This window comes from Ahaetulla prasina, chromosome 6 (genome assembly GCF_028640845.1).
Source record: "Ahaetulla prasina isolate Xishuangbanna chromosome 6, ASM2864084v1, whole genome shotgun sequence".
Taxonomy (NCBI): domain Eukaryota; kingdom Metazoa; phylum Chordata; class Lepidosauria; order Squamata; family Colubridae; genus Ahaetulla; species Ahaetulla prasina.
In genome coordinates, this window is record NC_080544.1 from 22761471 (window position 1) to 22786016 (window position 24546).

At 37.4% G+C, this 24546-nt stretch overlaps 1 protein-coding gene across 1 annotated transcript in view; it reads right to left on the reverse strand.

Moving 5' to 3' along the window:
• Nucleotides 1–24546, reverse strand: part of CDH23 (cadherin related 23) — a 719962-nt gene that overhangs the window by 668348 nt on the left and 27068 nt on the right. The window contains exons 2-3 of the mRNA XM_058188066.1: nucleotides 14691–14762; nucleotides 486–563 (exon numbers count right to left, since the gene is read on the reverse strand). Of these exons, the coding sequence (XP_058044049.1) occupies nucleotides 486–563; nucleotides 14691–14757 (145 nt within the window). The 5' untranslated portion in view covers nucleotides 14758–14762. The remainder of the gene's footprint in view (nucleotides 1–485; nucleotides 564–14690; nucleotides 14763–24546) is intronic.

Genomic DNA, 24546 nt, shown 5'->3' on the forward strand with positions numbered 1-24546 from the left:
ATGAGGAAAATCTAAATTACTAATTGGAAGCTTGTTAGCACTTCCTACCAATCTTGTAAAAAAAAACAATCATTGAGCATTGATGTACAAGCATCTTGGTATACAAACACATTTTGCATGCAATATTTTTCTATCTGCATTTGGTTTCATTTTTACCTGTTTTAGGAGTTTCAAGTTAATCTGCTTGTGAAAATAGCCCCGAACAGAGAAACTGTGATATTTTAGTATGTGACTCATTTTTATTTAGATTTATATGGGCATGGCTATTGTCAAAGTGATTTTGAAGGGCAAACAAAGTTTTAAAATAAAAAATAATAAAAATCATTAAGACACACAGCATAAAAGTCAAGAAAGAACAATGGCAATTTAATATGCAGTCCTTCAAAGTGTACATGCTAAGTTGACTTTCTATTCCTTTCCATTTCTACAATACAAAATGCAAATGTACAACTTTACCCATTAAACACAAATCTTAATATACTTACCCACTGGAGTGTCTTCGTTGATCAACAAATAAGTGTCAAAGAAATAATTTATGAAGTATGGCAAGCGATTGCTCAGACCTGAAAAAGTTGAGAAATATAAAAATTATATTCATATAATCCATCTACTCTCTACTCTTTCTTTTGTTTACTCAGACAACATGAATTTTTATTTATTTATTTATTTTATTAAATTTTTATACCGCCCTTCTCCCGAAGGACTCAGGGCGGTGTACAGCCAAAATAAAATACAGAATATATACAATTAAAAGAATTTAAAATAAAACTATTACTAAACGGCTGATAATTAAAAAAGATTTAAAAATTTAAAATATTAATAAAACCCCAATTTAAAATCAACTATTTATGCCAGTCCTGCTTGAATGAATAAATATGTTTTTAGCTCACGACGAAAGGTCCGAAGATCAGGCACTTGACGTAAGCCAGGGGGGAGTTCATTCCAGAGCGTCGGTGCTCCCACAGAGAAGGCCCTACTCCTGGGGGCCGCCAGCCGACATTGTTTGTTTCCTATTGGCACATAAGATATGTGCCAATAGGAAAGTGGAAAACCTGGGATCTCTATGGATTTAAGTCCAAAAAGATAACAACCCAACTACAATAAGGAAGATGTTCTATAGGGAATCTGTATCCGTGGTGAACAAAGGGAAAAAATTAATAAACACTTTTAGACACATATCTTTCTTCATGATTATACAGATTCACTGCATTTTCCAAAGATTCAAAATGTATATTTGGGGATATATTTTACAGTAACACATTCATACTCTTGTGATAGTAGCATTAAATGAAGCTAATTCACAAGCTCTTTATTTATTAGTTATTTCATTTATATCCCACCCTTTTCAGCCAATAGTTATCAGCACAGCCACCATATAGCTCATTGCTGCTGCTATAAGAGCCTTGGTGGCGCAGTGGTTAGAATGCAGTACTGCAGGCTACTTCTGCTGCCTGCCAGCTGCCTGCAATTTGGCAGTTCGAATCTCACCAGGCTCAAAGTTGACTCAACCTTCCATCCTTCCGAGATGGGTAAAATGAGGAGCCAGATTGTTGGGGGCAATAGGCTGACTCTGTAAACTGCTTAGAGAGGGCTCTAAAGCACTGTAAAGCAGTATATAAGTCTAAATGCTATGCTATGCTATATACAGATCTTTCCCTGAAGCATTTTTTTTAAACTTATTTTCCTCTTGCTGCATGGGAGAAGAATAGAAAATGTGTCATTCTTCCTTAGCTCATGATAAAAGTTGCCTTTTGCCTAGATGTCTTAGTCTCTCGTCCTCTTCCTTCTAGTAACAAACTTCATTACTTTGCTAATATGAGTAAATAAACATACATATGATTGGTTCTTGAACCACCACCCCACTTTGCATTACAGCTTATTTATTGGGAAAGGGTTTACAGCCAGAAGTTAAGAGAAATTCAGTCTTGATTCTCTAATATTATTATATATTGCCATACCGCCTACCACTGTCAATTTCTTTACACAATATTAGTCGTAGAAAGCACTTGTCCTTTATTACTGCTTTAAACATAAGGAAGTATGATTGTTTTCAAGAAAGCCACACAAATCAATATATGGTTGATCAGAAAGAAAAGGCCAAAGCCAAGGCATACCAAAGTATAAAGAATGAATGGCCCCTAGGATACGAACTTTAAAAAAAAGTTGATTATAATAGTGGTGGTTGCTAAAGTAATTTCCTGTACAGGTTTGAATGTACATATGACAGATGGGTTTACTTTGGTTTCCAGCCAGTGTTACAGAAGCCAGCACTGAGTCTTATTAAGGGATCCACTTTAGCTGCCAGACTTTATTGAACAAGAAAAATAGGGCATTTAATTGGCCTGTCAGAAATATTTTGCATCTTAATTCTACAGAATCCAGCCACTCGCTTACCCATAAAGCAGATGCCAGTTCTTAACGCAAACTACCAATAGAATAACTGAAGGATTACTGGCCAGGACTATAACAAAATGGGTTTTTGACAGGATATTTTGAAATATATATATTATAAACCTCTACAATCAACTAGCAGTTCAGAAAGATATTCCAGGAAATGTTGGACTGGTTTTCTTGGCAATCCATTAGTGCCACTCCATGAATGAATCTGTCATGTGCTTGGAATATCACCCTTCACTACTCATGAAATCTTTAGCCTTTCTATTTAAAGGTAAGGAGGTTATTCCTATCAATATCTATTTTGAAGCAAGCTCCCTTGAACAATTGGAATTCTGAACAAATATTCCACTAGATCAGGAACACAAATAAATGAGTTATGAGTGCAAACACGTTGAAAGTCCATAGACAAGGAAAGATTGAAGGCAAATGAGGTCCAGGCAGAAGAAGAACATCATGGCTTCAAAATCTAAGGGACTGATTTGGACAAAACTAAACAGTACTTTTTCATGCTGCAGTTGATAACATGATTGCCAATGTCCAATGATGGATATGGCACAAGAAGACGTTGTTATATACAGGGAGCAGCCACCATTCAGTGGCTGTTGGAACTTATGGTGTTGAACGGGTGGTACTTTATTAAATTTATATGCTGCCCATCTTGCTATCAAAATGTGGCCCTGATTCCAGCTACCACAGTTTCCGCCATCACATCACACTTGCAGTTACATGATCACAAACTGGGTTCTTGGCAACCTGATCTAATCGTTGCAGTATCTTTCAGTTATGTGATCATAATTTGTGAATTGTTCCTGCCAGCTTTCCATAAGAAAAATTTATAGGGAAGTCAGAAATCACAGCCATTTAAGTTCCTCGTTTAAGGACCAATAGTGATTCACTTAAGAATGGTAACTAGGGACTGGCAGAACTGCCATTGCTAAATTTCATGGTCACGTGATGTCCACTTTATGACCTCATTTAGCAACAGAAATTCCAGTCCCAATTACCATCATTAAGCAAGGACTACCTATACTACATAAAGTATTGGAATTCCAATTATAACTAAACCAGGAGAGAAGCAACCTACATAACATAACATAACATAACATCAGAGTTGGAAGGGACCTTGGAGGCCTTCTAGTCCAACCCCCTGCCCAGGCAGGAAACCCTACACCATCTCAGTCAGATGGTTATCCAACATTTTCTTAAAAACCTCCAGTGTTGGAGCATTCACAACTTCTGAAGGCAAGTCGTTCCACTTATTAATTGTTCTAACCTAGAACTAAGGAGAAATTTCCTGATAGTTAGAGCAATTAACCAGTGGAACAGCTTGCCTCCAGAAGTTGTGATTGCTTCATCACTGGAGGTTTTCAAGAAGAGACTAGACAATCATTTGTCTGAAGTGCTCTAAGGGTCTCCTGCTTGAGCGGGGGCGCTGGACTAGAAGATGTCCATGGTCCCTTCCAACTCTTTATACCAGGGTCTCCAACCTTGGTTCCTTTGTGGACTTCAACCCCCAGAGTTCCTCAGCCAGCTTTGCTGGCTGAGGGACTCTGGGAGTTGAAGTCCACAAGTCTTAAAGGGACCAAGGTTGGAGACCCCTGCTTTATACTGTTATTCAGGAACAGAGTTATCCAGGTTTAATTGTCCCCATCTGCCAGGAAAATTATTGGAGTGATTTTGAGACAGTTGCCATCCACAATTTACCATACTGAAGACCATATTTTGCTTTTAAAAGAAAGATAAGGGATGGAAAGAGTGTTCAAATCACATTTAATTCCAATTATAGAAAACTTAGTAGAAACTCACATATCAGTGCCTGGTACAGATGTCATAGGAAGCAACTATTGTAATAGTTCTTTCTAATTATGTACCAAACAGCAAATACAGAATATGAAAATACTTCCTCTTTTATTTGTATCTATAGCATCTAGTCTACTTTATAACCTCTAAAAATTTTTAAAAGTTGCATTCTCTTCCCAAAGGCATAACATCTTATATAAATAAAGGATTGTCAAAAGGATGATTTTAGGCCTGAATAATTAAGAATTAAATATATTATTCCTCCCAACATTTTGAGAAGGTATATTACTAATCTGTCAATATTTTCCCTCTTATATCTTGCCTTTAGAAAAAAAAAAAAAGTAGAGAACTTAAAAAAAACATTAACATGTCATTCAATAAACAAAGTTCATTGAAAGATGGTGTTTTTAAAACGCACATGTTGCGTAAAAAGTTATGCCACTGTACAACAGAGGAAGGAAAACAGATGGGAGCTTCTCTGGAGGGTAGTATAGATTTAACAGCATTGGGTTCTTTCCACAATATGTGTGTTCCTTTGTTTCTCATAAGTTAAAATGTTTCAAGATTTAAAACCATATTTATTATGATTCAAAAGCACAATTAGATTTTAATGCATTTTTCAGAAGTGCTGGAAATTCAAAAAAAAAAAAAGATTAAGATTGTTTAAATCTAAGAGCCAAGAGCTTTGAGCCAGAAACTGCTGTTCCATGTAACCTTCTTGGCAGCACGTTCAGTGTCTGATGGTTACTCTATGCAGCTGTTTCTTCCTTCTTCTTCTTTCTTCCTTCATGATCTTGTAACCAAGCACTGAAGCAATATTTATGTATAACTGCCTTCTAATGTAGCAGAAATATCCACTGAGTGAAGGCTTTGTAGCCCTGAATAAATTTTTCTAATGTTTATACCCACTAGAAATATATCAAGAGTTCCACAGATATAGAGGAAATATTTCTCCCAGATTTTATTGAAACAAAATGGTTTACTAACCAACAGCCAACTACCCACAGACATTATTTGATACGAAAGTAGATTAATAGTTGGACATGCCTTGGGAATTAGATGGAGTGGAAAATAGAAAATAACTCTTTGTGCATGGAAGTCCCATTTCCTTGGTCACACAAAAATATCTTCTTTTAAACTTAAATCCCTGAAGTTCCACTGAATATTCAACATGATCTTTTAAACACCTCTTTTCCCATTATTCTTGGCTGTAGAATAACTAAAGAAAATTCCTTTAAAAATTTTAGATAAACAGTGATGCAACAGAGAAGAAAGGAAGGAAGGAAGGAAGGAAGGAAGGAAGGAAGGAAGGAAGGAAGGAAGGAAGGAAGGAAGGAAGGAAGGAAGAAAAAGAAAGTTCCTAGCTCATGAAATGTCACAGAAACTCCAAAGAACTCTCACAGTATATATGTTTAGGGGAAGGGAGTTTGCGACAAAAGATCCTTTCAGATTTTTTAAATAGTGGTATTTTGAGAATAAAACTGCACATTTAATCTTTGAATGCAAAGTAAATATGCAACTTTTAAGAACAAATCATCTTCATTCCAGTATCCAGCTCTCGGTACTCAGATTTCTAAAGTGGCTCCATTTCCTAGAAAGCGCTTGGCCGTTCATGACAAATTGATCTATTCTAGTATTGGTCACCAATAGCTGAGACTTCAATTATTGATGTGTCTGTAACACTAGGAAAGTGTGTCCAAACACAAATGATCATTATAGCTTTACTGTAGTGTGGTATTCAATAGAACTATAAGGATCTTTAGCCTTTTAAGATGGCAGCCTTAGATGTTTGCTTATTGACAAGGCGCAGCAAAATCAGTAGAATTTATTTTCCAAGTAAAAATTGGAACATAGCAGATATAATTCAAAGGAGGAGGAGGGGGAATTATAGTGCTATTGCTATTACTATTCCTAAGAATTACAATCAACACAACTGATCCTGGATGAAGTGTTCCAGTCACCAATGTATGTCCTTTTTTTATTTTTATTTAGGAACACTTGTACCATTTTTAGTCAGAGAAAAAAAAACAATCTAAATGCCTTAAGTTAACTGGAGCTATACAAAATTGTTTCAAGATATGGTTAAATAATAATAGGAGAAACCAAGGGATGAGGCAGGAAAAATACAAGTGATGGATTTCAGATTTTTATATGTGTAAGATACACCATCACATGGCATGTGATTAGATATGACAATTGGGATTTATCAGGTGTAGGATAATGTTTGGTTGCAGTAAGAGTAAAAGCTTCCGGGATATCTGTGAATTCTCCAGTTTGAAAATATGAGTTTCTACTTCTAATAAAATCACAACTGCTTCCATTTTTATCTGAAATACCGAGTAGCTAAGTGACCTAAATTTGAACTGAATTATGCAGTTGCTTGAATAAGACACTAGAGGGAAACAATACAATATTATTCAGTGGAACCTCAGAGCTCCAGGTAATTTTAGAAGACAGTTGAGCTTCACTTCCTACTTGCAGCCTCATCACCTCATCTGTGTTTTGTACAACACTTTCCAAAAAAATCTCATAACTGGAGTTCCAAACATACCTACGAAAATTGTCACAAAGGCTCAAACATGGCACCACTAATGGTGTAATTGTATACTTTTTGGATTTAATTGTGATCTTGATTCACTCAAGTGACTTGCACAACTAATGCAGCATTGGTAACTATCCAAATAAGGCAATTTTTAAAAGCAGTACTGTTAAGATATTTCTCCTGATTGCCAAATTATAATACCAATTATCAAAGCTGCATTAAAACAAGATAAGGCACCAAATGCATTATTAAAATTGTGTTTAGAATTAGAAAAGTAAGAAATAAGCTAGTCTTGTCCAAATTCTTTCAGTCTCTCTCTCTCTGTCTCTGTCCCTCTCCTTCCTCATACACTCAAAATTATACTTTTTTTAAATGGAAAAAATATTTCTGTACCTTATCACTGAAAAATCGGTTAATTTTCATTTTATAACAAGTGGCTCAATTAAGGATGAGGAATCAGAATTAATTTGTTCGAAGCACTAGCCAAGGAGACTTAGCTTGTTACATTATGTTGGCATTTAAGGCCATGATATTTATACGACTTACTTTATTTTTTCCCAATAAACATGGCAGCTAACTATATCCATATGAACTTGTGGTTCAACTCATTGATATAAAAATGCTGATTCTGATTTTCAGCCAGTGTTTACCATTTTCATTCTGCATGCTATTTTCATGAGTTCTTTACAGTAAAGATATCAGACTCAAGTAAACCTAATTCTAGATGGAATAATGTCTGTTTGACTCAAATAAATCTAATTCCATGTGGAATAATGTCTGTTTTGACTTCAGGTTTTTCTCCAGTGAGAGGTGAAGTGAGCCAATTTTCCAAGCTATATGAGTACAGATCTTTGGATATTTTTTGCCTGAAGTGGAAATGTTTTCCAGCATGTGTTACAAGAAAATAATGCATGACTTGAACGTCTTCCAGATAAATGGTCAGATGCTTCAAGAATATTAAAGCTGAGTGATTGATTAATTGGAAAGCTGGCAATGAAGTTGATCACTATAAATATCTCACTATTCAAATATTTAATCAAGCTATATAGAAACCCTTGAAGAAAAAGTAACAAAACATTCCAAGCATCTTCTCATGGCTGCTTTGAGTCATACCAGTTATTTTTACCGAAGTTCAAATTTATCACACAAACTTGGTTTTCCTCCCCCCAAGTTCAAAAACAAACAATATTAAAATGCAGATTAAAGTCAGGGAAAATTCTTACACTATGGGGGATTATTTATAAGCTAAAGTACAGAACATTTCTGTGACATGTTCAGTTTTAAAATCTTAGCTTAAAGCATCTGCCAATTATAATTACCAGTTGCCTGGACATCTTAGCTGCCTGCTGGGCACTGGATTTCTGTACTCCCTCAACCCTCAAAAACCAGACCTTTGAATAACAAGAATTTTTACTTTGAATAACAAGGCTGTGGTGGGCAGCCAGTATTAAATGAAATCCTGATTCTGTACAAGAAAGTTGGTGAATAAATATAACACCTGTATTCAAATAGTAATAATCTGGATAAATTGCAAAAAATATGACATGTGCAAGTCAACCAAGGCAAAGTGGCTGGGCTTAGAGATCACTAATCTCCAATACTCTCAGGTACAAAAAAAAAAGTGTGAAAAGGGTATGGAAGCTATAGCTGACTTTCACAGCAGATGTTCTGCCACCAAAATGTGAATCCACAGAATTCGCTATGTGAAATCCCGGAAAGCTGCTGAAAGTAATAGAAGCAATGTGGAGCTCCACGGCCCAATCAAACTCAGCTACCTTCCTATCTAAGTCATGTTTCCTTCTTTACCCTCTTCAGCTAGCAAGCAGCACCTTGAATTAAAAGTTTGAACACCTTTGAAAGAAGTTTGGAATATCTTTTTAAAAACTACCCAACTGAGGTGTTAAGGCTTGGAAGAGGGGTTCTTACAGACACCTGGGAGTTGACTAGTAGTAAATGCTAACACCACCATGTGAAAGTTTTGCCAGGTTGCTTTTAGGCAGCTGCTGCTGATCTTTTCAACACATTGTTACTAACTTTAATTAATTGTTTTCTCTCCCTGCTCAGCAAATGAGAATATCAGAGGGATCAACACAAGAATCAGAGGGGGAAAAGTCCTTTTTTTTCCTGGCTGCCAGAATGGCATGAATTTTTTAAGCATCCCAGTTAAAGAAAGACACTTTATAGCTGAGATAGGGGTGCTATATATTACAGGGCATATATTAAAACCTACTGGGCTGGTAACGTGAAACATGTTTTAAAGCACATGATAAGAAACTTTAATATCTTACTTAAGTTTAACTTATATGAGGCATTAAAAGACAAAGAGTTTACATTTTTCAATTTGTGTTTTCTTCCTACTGACTGCATAGACACTTACATTCATGTTTATGGTTATTGTCAACAATTCAGAAGGATGTTTGTTGCTTTCAGTCCTGAGAGACCTAGCCTAGTCCAGCCTTTTCAAGATCACCTCAGATTGGCTAGTGCTGTCACTTCCAAAGCTGAGAGATGGAAAGTCATGGCATAAACAGAAATAATAGCTGTTATTGTACCACAGTTCTACTGGGCCACTGTTCTCCTTATTATCAATTATATTTTCATTGAATAGAGAATCCAACCAGGTTCAAATTTCAAGTATAAGTTAGGTAAAGATAAAAGTTCCCTTCACACACGTGTTAAAAGTTCCCGACTCTATGGGCTCATCTCCATTTCAAAGCCGAAGAGCCAGCGCTGTCCAAGGACGACTCCATGGTCATGTGGCTGGCATGACTAAACGCCAAAGGCGCATGGAACGCTGTTACCTTCCCACCAAAAGTGGTCCCTATTTTTCTACTTGCATTTTTTACGTGCTTTCGAACTGCTAGGTTGGCAGAAGCTAGGACAAGTAACGGGAGCTCACCCCGTTACACGGCACTAGGGATTTGAACCGCTGAACTGACGACCTTTCAATCAACAAGCTCATAATTTTAGCCACTGAGCCACCACATCCCCAAGTATAAGTTAAAACAATATAAAAGAATTTGGGACATTTTGGGCCCACATTTTTAAACCAAACATATATCGAGGGGTACTGAATTAGAAGAAGACAAGCATGATTTTAAAAAACTGGAGGAAGAAATGACAATAACTTCAGATAAGACTTCTGACACAAATGATTTGGAAGCTGAAGCTGTGAAAGTCAACAAGTACAGTGAAAATAATGGGACTAAGATTAAATATAAGACTGAGCTAATGGCACAGGTACTGCAGCAACCAGCCTTATAACCGATAATGATAATCTCAAAAGGATGGATTCTAGGTTCTGCATCATGGTAAGGGAAGCTGCAGGCAAGAAACAGGCCACCAACTAGCACTTTGTAGAACAATAATAAAGGATTTGGAAAAGGTATTCAGATATTGGGATTATCTCTATAACTACAAAGATCAAGATCATGCAGATAGTGGATTTTCTTGAGATACTCTATGGAAAGGAAAGCCAGACTTGGGGGGAAAAAATCAGGACTGAAAAAATACTAATGGTTTTGAATTTTGATGTTGAAGAAAATGAAGAACTGGATCATATTGGGGTTCTTGAATCGAGTTTTTGCTCAAGGTACAAATGACCAAACTCAAATTATCATATTTTGGACACATTATGCAAAGATCTAAGCAGCCTTGAGAAGCCTATAATGGTAGGAAAGATTGAAAGAAAGAGAAACAGGTTGACCAGCAGCAAGGATTGACTCAATTACATCAGTGATAAAGAGCTGCAGAACTCTATTGGGGACAGGTATATGATTGAAAGCTCGGAATTAAACTTGTTATATCAATATGCAGATTAAAATATTTCTATTCTTAATTTTGAATCACTCAACCTATGCTGTATTATATAAGGTAAAGGTTCCCCTCGCACATACGTGCTAGTCATTCCCGACTCTAGGGGGTGGTGCTCATCTCCGTTTCAAAGCCGAAGAGCCAGCGCTGCCCAAAGACGTCTCCGTGGTCATGTGGCCAGCATGACTAAATGCCAAAGGCGCATGGAACACTGTTACCTTCCCACCAAAGGTGGTCCCTATTTTTCTACTTGCATTTTTAATGTGCTTTCGAACTGCTAGGTTGGCAGAAGCTGGGACAAGTAATGGGAGCTCACCCCGTTACGCGGCACTAGGGATTCGAACCGCTGAACTGCAGACCTTTCGATCGACAAGCTTAGCGTCTTACCCACTACGCCACCGCGTCCCTCAAGCTGTATTATATGCGACACTATTAATGTCTATGCCTATGGATGTACCTAATTCGTAAACTTCCTATGTATAGTTCTGCTCTTTACTGACTCATTTTATAATAAAGCCATCAACCCCTATTTGTTCACCTTCCACTTAGTTGGATTTTGTTGCTATCTGCTGCTGTTCTGAATTGTTACCTAAGCATTGGCTTTGCAATTTCTCAGCCTTGATGGGGTGAAAAAACAAAAGTGTCTGCCAGTTGTTGGCTGACTAGCTGTACTCTCAGCATCTCTATGGGGTGGTAGGTCTGCTAAGCTCTGCTTCTGGCTACTCCGATCCCCCGATTACAAATTCTTCCTCTCCTACACCATACAATTCTTCCTCTAACACCCATCCACACTCTTGACGCTTTCAGCATTTTCCTTGTATAATTGGAAACTGGGTGTTGTCGGGTGCTCTTCACATTTCCTTTAAGTCCCAGAGGAGAAAACAAAGGGAAGGAAGAACTTAAGCTGGTCACAAAAAAATCTTTCCTTCCCTCCACCCTACATTCTTACACAGGAAATGATATAGAAAAAGCAGGACCATCACTGATTTGCACGGAGTATTTTTCATTTTCCTTTCCTTTCCTTATTTTATGGGCTGACCTGTATGCCATCTCAATTACAGAGTGACTCTAGGCAGCTTACACAATAGACATAACTGTCAGCCCTTTGAGGTAGGCCAGCTCAACAAACAGACCTGGTAGAGATTCTGGGAATGTTCTTTATTCTTATTAAAACAGAACCTTGGAAGTCTCTCGAAGGTTCTCTCTGCCTCATCTTAACGATTCACATATTCCTTCCCCATTCCTAAGACCAAGCCCACATTTTTTCACAAAAGATGAAAAGTCACACCTTCAATTGCTCCCAGAGACCACTGACAGCTAATGGCAGCTTGCAGAACAGAATTATAATGGGCAAAATGAGAAGTACCAGTGGCATTTTGGAGCCATTTTTAAAGGGGATAAAGTATGACCCTTGCATTTTAAAAAAAAATATTGCAAAACAGATCCTGTCATAAAACTTTTTACTGTTTAATGAAAAAAGAGGCATTTTCTAAGATATAGTAGTCGTTAATCTTTCCATATGTGGACAATTATACCAAGACAAATGACAAATACTTTCCATTTATGACAATTATATGAAAAGACACCAGCCTTCAATGTTAATCACTGCTAGAGTATATTGATAGTGTAAACAGAGGCACTCAAAATTTAGTTACATTTCCAAGCTGGACCACTGCACTCTTTATCAAAAGATTTTTTTCCCAACTTTTCTAAATTAGCCTTATGAAGAAGATAATTATACTTCAACCCAATGCTTCTACACATATTTCTACTGTTTAGAGTAAGTAAAGTATGTGATCTCCACTCTGTAATCTTATGACCATATCAGCAGCTTTAAGACACTCAAAGAAATGCTGCATCTAGCCGTGGTGAAATACATCTTCTTAGATCCAACCAGGAGGTGTAAGAGGTTTTCTTTTCTGTGGCTTCACTAAATCTTTACAACTTTCTGCCAAAGGTTTCAATGTTTTTAAATCAGATTTAATTGCATGCACTTTAGATTTACATATATTTTAGTCATCTCTTTATGTTCAATTGTAACTTGTTATATATAACATAACATAACATAACAACAGAGTTGGAAGGGACCTTGGAGGCCTTCTAGTCCAACCCCCTGCCCAGGCAGGAAAGCCTACACCATCTCAGTCAGATGGTTATCCAACATTTTCTTAAAAATTTCCAGTGTTGGAGCATTCACAACTTCTGAAGGCAAGTCGTTCCACTTATTAATTGTTCTAACTGTCAGGAAATTTCTCCTTAGTTCTAAGTTGCTTCTTTCTTTGATCAGTTTCTACCCATTGCTTCTTGTTCTACCCTCAGGTGCTTTGGAGAACAGCCCGACTCCCTCTTCTTTGTGGCAACCCCTGAGATATTGGAACACTGCTATCGTGTCTCCCCTAGTCCTTCTTTTTGTTAAACTAGACATACCCAGTTCCTGCAACCGTTCTTCATATGTTTTAGCCTCCAGTCCCCTAATCATCTTTGTTGCTCTTCTCTGCACTCTTTCTAGAGTCTCAACATCTTTTTTACATCGTGGCGACCAAAACTGGATGCAATATTCCAAGTGTGACCTTACCAAGGCATTATAAAGTGGTACTAATACTTCACGTGATCTTGATTCTATCCCTCTGTTTATGCAGCCCAGAACTGTGTTGGCTTTTTTAACAGCTGCCAACACAGTTCTGGGCTGCATAAACAGATATTTTTAAATTATTATTATTAACCACTTCTGATGACAATGTACAAAGCTGCAATATATGATAATCGTCTTCGTCATCAAAAACAAACACCTACATCTAAACCTCCATTCTTTCTTTAATTAACAATGGATTTTAGTGAAAAAGAATCTTCAAAATTTTAAAAATTATGGCATCAGATTTTTTCCAATTCAATGCCCTCCTGTCCCCTTGGAACTTAAACTCCCAGAATGCCTTTCACAAAGTTGAAGTAAAAGAAATGAGCTTACTTTGATTACAGCCCACATTATTATATTGCTATTATCTGTAGAAGTGTACTAAAGTTTACTAAAATCTATGGACTTAATAAGAGCCGAGGTGGCGCAGTGGTTAGAGTGCAGTACTGCAGGCTACTTCTGCTGACTGGCGGCTGACTGCAATTTGGCAGTTTGAATCTCACCAGGCTCAAGGTTGACTCAGCCTTCCATCCTTCCAAGGTGGGGAAAATGAGGAGCCAGATTGTTGGGGGCAAGAAGCTGACTCTGTAAACCACTTAGACAGGGTTGCAAAGCACTGTGAAGTGATATATACATCTAAGTGCTATTGCTATTATCTGTAGAAGTGTACTAAAGTTTACTAAAATCTATGAGTTAATAAAAATTTGAATAATGAATAAATAAATAAATTTCTTGGTTTTCAAGTTTCCTTATAGATTAATATGGTTACCTCTGAAGATGTATTAATGACCTAAGTCCATCAAACATTGGGCAGCACAAAAAAACAAAAACCCAAAAGTTAAAAAGAAACAAAGAATATAAATTGGTCAAAACTGAATGAACTTTTATGCAAGAACACAGATTACTCAGGTTTCTGACCACTTGTAAGGCTTTGCTTTAAAAACACATTTAAAATTAAAATAAAATATTGGTCCTAAAGTGAGAATTACTTGAGGAGTAAAACAGATGCAACAACATAGCACTATCAAACTCCTCATATAAGCTATAGCCCATCATTAATTCAGAACAGGATCTATAATGTTTCTGATGGGTATAGAGAAGCTTTGGTTTTGATTTTTTTTAAAATTCACAAATCCTTTGTGAATTAGTTGATTTGGGACAAATTCATACAGTGTTTTTCTCACATATCATCTGTAATAATTATTGAGCTTCCTGAACTTGGCAAATTACTTACTCTAACAGCTGCTTTGCCATTCTCTCTTACACAATCGCATCACATTTTTTTGTTCCTTAACTGGATTGTGTGAATTCACCTCTTGTAAGGAAAAGGTTGGAGTATAAGAAAAGGAGCTGACACAGTACAAATTATTATAAACCTTTATTTGGGCAAAAGGCAGAGTTAGCTAGAGATCATTCTTTTCTCTAGGATCCCATCAGGATTCAGTTAAGGAGAGAGGAAAGACGTAATAATATTTTAGCTTTGAACCCCAAATGATTTCTACTTACCCAAACACACGGACCGCAAGAACAAAAGAGCAAGGAAAATACTCTTGGTCGAACAAGGAGACTTCATGTTTCCTGAAAGAGAACAGAAATCTTTTATCATTTCAGCCCTACTGTAGGTAATAGGTCTGCCTTCTTAAGGGGCACTCATGCCATCAAATGAAATAAAATCACGTTCCCCAAATATAAAATAGCCAAAAAGTGGCCCCAAAGCATATCTAAATGCAAAAATAAAACAAAATCTTGAATTGAAGAAAACAATGTGTAGTTTTTTCTTAAAAGGACTCTGTAAGTAGAAGAAAAAATATTACCTGATTTATAGAATAAAAAATCAGTAGGTATTTATAAAGAGCTCAACTTTGCAAAAGTAGAATATTTTTTCCTGATAAATACCAAAAGCTTAACTTTGCAACAGTAGAATATTTTTTTCCTGATATATACCATGTTTCCCACAAAATAATAATATATTCATTTTTGTTTCAAAAGACGCATTATGACATATTTTCCGGTTAGGTCTTATTTTGGGGGAAATATAGTACTAAATGCCTCTGTCTGCTGACCATCTTAACTGGGGCTTATTTTTGGGTAGGGCTTATATTACAAGCATCCTGAACAATCATGCTAGGTCTTATTTTCTGGTTGGATCTTATTTTCGGGGGAAAGGGTAATATTGTTGGCTTATTTGCCTCTTGTTGCACACCAGACAATGGCATGTATTACTCTTCCCTCTCTCTCCTACTTGTGACTTACACCCATACCACATCAGTTGTGGGTTTCAAATTCGGTCACTACCAGTTCGTTCATGGGCGCACAACGCTTCTGCACATCCACAGAAGCTTCTGCACATCCACAGAGATATCTGGGCGGGTGGGTGGAGCCTCCCACTACTACCCAACAAAGCTATCGAAGTGCTGTCCCGGTGTTTGGAAGCCGTACGGGTCTGGATGGGGAGAAACAGGCTCAAGCTCAATCCCTCCAAGACAGAGTGGCTGTGGATGCCGGCATCCCGGTACAGTCAGCTGAGTCCACGGCTGACTGTTGGGGGCGAGTCATTGGCCCCGATGGAGAGGGTGCGCAACTTGGGCGTCCTCCTGGATGAATGGCTGTCTTTTGAAGATCATTTGACGGCCGTCTCCAGGAGAGCTTTCCACCAGGTTCGCCTGGTGTGCCAGTTACACCCCTTTCTAGACCGGGATGCCCTATGCACGGTCACTCACGCCCTTGTGACGTCTCGTCTGGATTACTGCAATGCTCTCTACATGGGGCTCCCCTTGAAGGGCATCCGGAGGCTACAGTTAGTTCAGAATGCGGCTGCGCGGGTGATAGAGGGAGCCTCTCGTGGCTCCCGTGTGACACCTATCCTGCGCAGACTGCACTGGCTACCTGTGGCCTTCCGGGTGCGCTTCAAGGTTTTGGTAACCACCTTTAAAGCGCTCCATGGCATAGGGCCGGGTTACTTACGGGACCGCCTACTGCTACCGAATACCTCTCACCGACCCGTGCGCTCTCACAGAGAGGGACTCCTCAGGGTGCCGTCAGCTAGGCAGTGTCGTCTGGTGACACCCAGGGGAAGGGCCTTCTCTGTGGGGGCTCCCACCCTCTGGAACGAACTCCCCCCAGGACTTCGTCAACTTCCGGACCTCCAAACCTTCCATCGCGAGCTTAAAACACATTTATTCATCTGCGCAGGACTGGATTAGATTTTAAATTTATATTGGTTTTAAAGGGGTTTTATTATTTATATTGTTTTTTAATAATTCAGCTTTTAGAATAAGTTTTTTAACTGTTATTTTAGTCTGTATTTATATATATGTTTTTACTTGCCTGTGAACCGCCCTGAGTCCCTTGGGAGATAGGGCGGTATATAAATGTGATTAATAAATAAAATAAATAAATACCGCTACCGGTTCACCCGATCTGAGGTGGACCGGTAGCAAGCCACCACTGTACCACATTCTGTACTCAGCTGTTGCTAAAGAAAATAACTCTTTCTCATTCTTTACCCAAGTTTTGATTGGGTGATTTACCACATTGCTCTGCCAACTGGCCCTAACCCTGCCAGGTCATTGTTACAAGATTCCAGTAGAATGCAGGATAAACTAATTGTTGGTTGAAAAGTATAATAATTCTAGAGTTTCATTATGAGTTACAGACAACAACAAAACAGGCAAGGCATTGAATGGGCACCACTACCAGCAAATATTAAGATATCTGAACTAATGCAGTTGTGAATAATGAATACTATAATAAAAATTGTAATTGCGGAACAGATCAGAGTAGCCGGCCTTTCTGCCTAGGTATTGCATTGAAGCTGTACTTCTTGTATGTACTTAGTGATTGGTAGCAGAAATTCCACCATATAAATCTTGCTGGATAGCCCAAGGCCTGTAGTATATGGTATCCTAAACAAGGACTTACTCATCTGTTCTGTTTTTGACAGAGCTATCTCTCCTCAAATAGGAGAACATTGTGTTCTTCTGCCCTAGATGCTAAGTAAAATTATACTGAGGTGCTTCATTAGATCCAATCAGTATTCCAATATAAACAGGTTTGCCACTTTTTCATCTATCTCCAGTCATGCAAAAATTTGTGCTTGGCAAGCTCTAAATGTATATAACCTTTCAAAACAGAATTAGGACAGAGTGCCATGGTGACTCATCTTTGTAGAGGAGAACCACGTTCATGGTGGCAAAAGCATTTCATGAAGTAAGATGCATCTCACAAAAGTTTATGTCCGACTGATTCCATGATTTAGGAAGGATCATTGTCCTGATCATCAGCTGTCCTCAAGTCACTGATCCTGTCACTGATCCTGAATCACTCAGGGGCACAGACGCCCTTAGCAGACCAAGTTCATGCAGCAACAGAAACTACCATATTTTTTGGAGTATAAGATGCACCTTAGTTTTTGGGGAGGAAAATAAGAAAAAAGCTGATTGGCAGGTAGATCGGCCTCCCGGAATACCTCCAATCAGGTGAATGTTAGCAATAGGTTCCTTGGTTGTGAGCTCTGTGCCTTGCTTTTTTTTCTGCCTCTGAAACTCTGTTTCAGAAAAAACTTTTTTTCCTGCCTCTGAAAGCCTCTGAAACAGCTTCAGAAAAAAAAGCCTCTGAAGCTCTGTTTGGGGGCTTCTTTTCTGAAGCTTCATTTCTGATGCTTTTTTCAGTCTCTGAAACCTCAGTTTGAGAAGCTGGGTGGGGCTACATTTGGAGTATAAGACGCACCCAGATTTTCACCCCCTTTTTGGGGGGAAAAAGGTGCATCTTATACTCTGAAAAATACAGTATTTTTCCACAGTACCCCACCATCTGTTCATAATATTGTCTCTTTTCTATCAAATATAACTATGGTTCAGGCGCTACTATCTCTGTTACCTTAAAACTAGATTGTTGAAATGTTCCCTATAACGCATTTCCTAAAAACTAAATGGAATATCCACTTTAAGCAAAAGTGACCTTATGTCTAATTAATACAATATTGTTTAGCATTTGTTTCCTACTATATTGTTCTAGCTGTGAATCACTGACAAAACAGTTTATTTTTAATACACCTGATTTTGCCTCTTCTTCCATGCTGTATCAGGCTCCCTTTGGCAAATCAAGGATGTTGCCTCACCATAATCATTTGTCCCAAGAGTTTCTTGAACAAAATGTATAGGCTTATTTCAGCATATGCACAACGCTATTTCTGTGGATTCTTGATACTCACTGAGGCCCAAGGTCGAAAAGAGTTTTCATAGTACTGAAGAGATTTAATTTGCAAATCAACATTTTTTATCATGCTACTTGGTTATCACTTTTTATATAGTTTGTTTTTAGATGTTTCTTGAATAGTAATATATGGCTGCATTTCTGGGTAGGATGAATTATGGTTCTAAATAAAAGAGACACAGATTTTCAAATTCAAGATATCACAGGAATGTCAAAGAATAAAGAAGGGACAATAGCAGTTTAAACGGAATTAAAACTGCCTAAAGGAAAACATTATTTCTTTTCTTTTGGAGCTCCCACCAAAAAAGAGGGGGGGGGAAATCCCAGTGGATTATTTCTAGTAAAAGATACTTTATTCTAACATGTTCTTACACCCTGAGCACAGCTGTGATATGCTAGGAACTATATTAACATGCAAGCCAACACAACCATTTTACTATGCCTCCAGGAAAATTGCAGGCATGGATTATTTGCGCATGCATTTATAGATACTGGAGGAGGGAAGGGAGAACAGAATGAAATATGGCTGCAAAGTGATTTCACTTGTGCTCCTGTTGCTTCCTTAGAAACAGCTGAATTAAGAGCAAGAAAACTTGAGTTCTCATCCTGCCTTCAGCACAAAAGCCAACAAAAACTATTCTATTCTATTGTGGCCGACACCCATTGTTTCTTCATATTGTCAATTGACCATACTTCATACTGTCAACTGACAGTAAAGTTACAGTACTATACTAGACAGGTACTGTAGCTATTTCAGAGAATGTTCCCATAACATGATCTGTGTTTAACACACAGAATCATCTATTGCAATATCCTTCCTGTTAAAGACTACTTCAGCTTCAATCGCAACAATACAAGAGCAAACAATAGATTTAAACTTAATGTCAACCGCTTCAAACTTGATTGCAGAAAATATGACTTTTGTAACAGAGTTGTTAACACTTGGAACTCACTACCTAACTCTATAGTCTCTACTCAAAACCCCAAAATCTTCAACCAAAAACTGTCTACTATTGACCTCACCCCATTCCTAAGAGGACTATACGGGGCGTGCATAAGAGCACAAAAGTGCCTACCGTTCCTGTCCTATTGTTCTCTTCATTATATGCATACTTTTACTTATACTTTTACTTATATATACTTTTTCTCTCATGATGAATTATTCTTTATGTTGATGATTGTATATACTGTTGTGACAAAATAAAATAAAAAAAACAATTACCCATTACTACAAGCAACATGAAGATTATCCTTGCACTGTGTGATCTACTGCCAGTGAAAATTTCATGTTCTCCAAAAACACTGCAAATATAAGGTTCCATCTACCATATGAAAATCTGAATGGTGAAAAGGCAGAGAGATCACAACTTATTTATTCAGAATCTCAAAATGTTGCATACTGTGCTTTTTGCCTATTCTTCCTGTCTTTAAGAGTCTAGCCACATTGAGTTTTACAAGAACAAAAGACTGGAAGAAAAAAATCTCGCTAGAATCTGGCATGGCATGCAGTCCAGGGAATAACCAGGGAGCATTCAATGAATGAGAAGAGTTTCAACTGAAAAGTTAGGTTAAAGACAACCATAGATAATCATAGGATTGATCAATTCATAGGAATTTATTTACTGGCAAAATATTCATTCCCATTGCAAAAATGCCTGTACCCAAAATCTAGAATTTTGCACAGCACTTCAGATGAGCTACATATGCCAAACAATGAAAATATCCTTAAAATCACAGAGTTTATGGCCGAGTTTGATGTTGTATTCTAGAACCAACCAAGTTATTTACTTTGGAAAACAAGTCAGAATGAGATCATACAGTTACTGGCAACAAAAGTCAAAGAGAAGATTGCTGCATTTCTGAACTCAACGAGACATTACGCTGTTATTCAGGACCATGTATCTGTCGCAAGCCAAATGGAAAAAATGACTTTAATGGTTCATTTTCTAACAGCAAATGAAGTGGAAATATCAGAGCAATGGAGATCTCCAGAGAGCATTCTCTCAAATGCCTTTACACTGATGATATTCCAGAACATGGTATGATGAATGTGCTTCTTAAAATGCTAGAAGATAAAGAAATTACAATCGATAACACGAGCGTCAAGACTACTACAGCATTGTCCACCTGAAAGAAAAGGATAGATCAGTGCAAATACAAATCTGAGAGTTAGGTTTACATATACATATACATATACATATACATATACATATACATATACATATACATATACATATACATATATATATATATGCATACATACATACATACATACACACACAGTATTTTTATACTGTATTTTGTCTTATTCCCTTAACTTGGTGGAGGCTGGCTGCTGAGCTTTTAAAATGTAATTCAATGTGTCCATCTGCATTGATGCATTAATAGAAAACATTGAAACAACTTCTGAGGCATGATGGGAAAATTGAGTGGGCACAATTAAGCTACCAGGCACCAATTCAGAAGCCAATGATGCTCAATTGCCATGTTAGATAATGCTTTCACTGTTGATGGGCGAAAAATGATTTTAAAAATGGACTCACCAGAAATACACTTAACTTCACATTTCTAAATAGTTTAGCTCAAGAACATACAGGGTTATACAGTTCAGGAAAAACAGCAGCTTCGGTGCTGTATAATATTTTAAAATTCTTTCTTCAACCTGAGGAAGATCTTCACCAACAACGCAGGGTACTGGGATCAGTTTTGACATGATAGAAGCATGCCAATGATTCAGATGATAAACTGAAAGATATAATTCAGTCATATCAACTCCAAAGACTATTCTATATAGAATTAGGGTGAACACCTTCTTTTGAACTGTGCGTGTTGCTCTGCGAGTTCCTTTGATATTCCTGAAATAGCTGCCAGTAGAGAAGACAGCCACTCCAAATTGAAATGAATAAAAACAGATAAATCCGCAAGAAAACCTAGTTGGCTTTCCTGCCATTTCAGTGGCCTGTGGACCTTCAAATCTTTACAAAAAGAGGACATAGAAAGTACCTACTTGGATTATTCACACACATTAAAATGCTAGTCTTTGGGAGTGGTGCGGTGGCCTAGAGGTGGAGCTCTCGCCTCACAATCAGGCGGCTGTGGGTTCAATCCTAGGTAGAGACAGATATTTCTCTCTCTGGGCACAATGAGAATATATCAGCTGAACAAATCTCCACACTGGCGTCAGGAAGGGTATCCAGCAAGTCAACACCCTGCTAGCTCCATTCAGTTGCCCAGATTCTACCCCCTCAAGGGATTATGCAGTCGTTAAACGATGGTGATGATTAGAATGTTAGAACAGAATAGAATAACAAATTATATTGGCCAAGTGTGATTGGACACACAAGGAATTTGTCTTGGTGCATACGCTCCCAGTGTACATAAAAGAAAAGATACATTCATCAAGAATTCTAAGGTCTTTATTGTACAGATAGGAAAAGTTGCTGTTTATTTAAAATAAAGCAGTGAAAATAAAATGTTGTGGGCCTAGAACAAACAATAAGATCTTTCTTTTGAGCTGCCCTTGCAAAGCTAGTACATGACAACTGGGCTATGACTACTTTTAGGATTTCAGCTGGGATGCGATAACTGAGCATACATCAATTTCCTTTTAAAAATGTTGTCAACCTCTTTAATTATGAACATTTACCTACTTATCTAAGAAGTCCTGTGCTACAGTGGTGCAGACTTCATCATGCTATTTTTATTTTCATTCTACCTCTGCGTTCATACTTTTCAATGTCCTAAAATCCTACTTCAAGGTTTCTTTTTAATATTCTAGTTTCCAAGGCAAAAGACCAAGGTCTCTGGAAAAGGTTCCGACGCTGGGATAAATGGGGGAAAAAAAGAGAAGAACAGACTCCATTATAGTGATGATGAACGCATCGCTACATGAACAGATCAGCAAGGGGAAAAATGACTGTAGTCGTAGTTGACACTGACTTGATAAAACATAATCAAAATGTAAAAAAAAAAAAATTCAAAAGCCCAAGCAACTGTAGTTTAAAATAGAACAACACAGGGAGAGCTGAGCCTCAAGAACCCATTTATTCAATTTATCTCCTTGTTACTTCTGGGAATACTCGTTCTGCCTAAACACTTGTGTCTGCTTGGGGCGTTTATTTTATTTTTTGGTGGTTGTTCCTTTTTTTAATCCTTTTAAAAAATGCCGACCCAGCAGTGAATTTTTCCAATAGTCTAAATACTAACAAGACAAGTGTCTCTTCAACGTAACAGGAGCTTCTTAAAGGAGAGGTCAACTCACTAAAGAGTTGACTAGGCAAGCTGGGCAAAAGCATTCTTTTTGTATAAGAGCGTTTTCAAAATACTACTGTTAGAAAAAAAACACACAAGTGTGTGGACTCATTCAAAGAGACTGTTGACTTTATCTTTGAAAGAAAAATATCTGAGACACGCAAACCGGAAGCCATGGTTACCAAGTGCAAGGAAATACCCTGTTATCATGGTTGTGTGTGTGTGTGGGGGGGATATTACTTCTCAACTGAATACTAAAACACCCGTAGGATCAGATATAATAGAGATCTGTTTACTAGGGTGTTCAGTTACATCTATCTGAAGCCCTCACTGTATTCTCTTTCTACATTCAAAGATCTGCTGCCAACTGCCAGTCTCTCTATCACATATAAATAAATACCTTGTCTTAAAATTATAGATGCCTTTTTATATAGCATAACTTTGTTTTTACATAGGTTGGGTTAGTAGTAGCTGGCAATTTGGTAACCAATTGATTAATAATATATAATAATATAATAATATAACAACAGAGTTGGAAGGGACCTTGGAGGCCTTCTAGTCCAACCGCCTGCCCAGGCAGGAAACCCTACACCATCTCAGTCAGATGGTTATCCAATATTTTCTTAAAAATTTCCAGTGTTGGAGCATTCACAACTTCTGCAGGCAAGTCGTTCCACTGATTAATTGTTCTGTCAGGAAATTTCTCCTTAGTTTTAAGTTGTTTCTTTCCTTGATCAGTTTCCACCCATTGCTTCTTGTCCTGCCCTCAGGTGCTTTGGAGAACAGCCCCCTCTTCTTTGTGGCAACTCCTTAAATATTCTTAAATTATTTGGCTGAACTCTACCAAGTTGTAAAATGCTGACAAACAATAGCCAAGGAGTGGCTGATTAAATTTGGAGGTGGGGGCGGGGGGGGCGCTTGGAGAAATGCCTAAATAGCAACACAATTGCTCACTATTACATTAGATTTAATTAGACTTAATAAAGGTCTTATTGTAACATTAATAACTAGCACAGCTTTAAGATATTAGAGATTGAAAACATAAATGAGGTGAACGTCAAGAAAATTTGTAAACAGGTACATTTTGGAGAATTTTAAAACATGAAGCAGAATATTCAAGGAACTTGCCAGTGCTGCCTTTTTAAAAATATATCACCATGTTGATTAAAATAAAGTAATTTTTAGTCGTGTTGTTGGAATTGTGTATCTTTTGATAACTATAGAGCCTGTTGCTCGGTTATTTTTCACCAGTCTTAAAACTGGATAATAAGAAATTTCAGTATGAAATGGAAAAAATAAAGTTTAGGGTAAATACTTTCATTTGGGCATGAATGATACTCAAATCATAATTCTTAAAAATAACAGATAGATATATAGGACAATCAGAAGCAAAATTGATATTGACAAATGTGTTTTTCTTCCTCGCAGTAGGTGGTTTATTTTAATTTAATGAGTTTTGTATTTTCTGAGCTTTCAGATTCCATGATGAAGAGCTGCCTCCACTGGAATTACAAAGTGCTTCGGAATATTGTAATTTTATGGCTCATTTTGTAAAGACTGTTGAAAATGAGATTTGTTCCATGAAGAATCTCTCCATCCTACCCCTACTGCTCAAAGTGATTAAAAATGGTTCCTTAATAAATAGGGTTTATTGGCATTTTATTTATAGAATAAACATGGTATTAAAGCACATGGCTATTGTGGGATGGTAATAATAGGATAGATAGGGAACAGTCATTCAAAATCTTTAAAGTTGTTATCAGAATAAAACTAGAGCAACAAAGAGGATAAGGCATCTGGAGGCTAAACTATATGATGAATGAGTGGGGTAATAATTAGGTATGTCTAGAATCTCTAGACATATCTAATAGAAGCTGGTTCAGTGGCTAAGATGCTG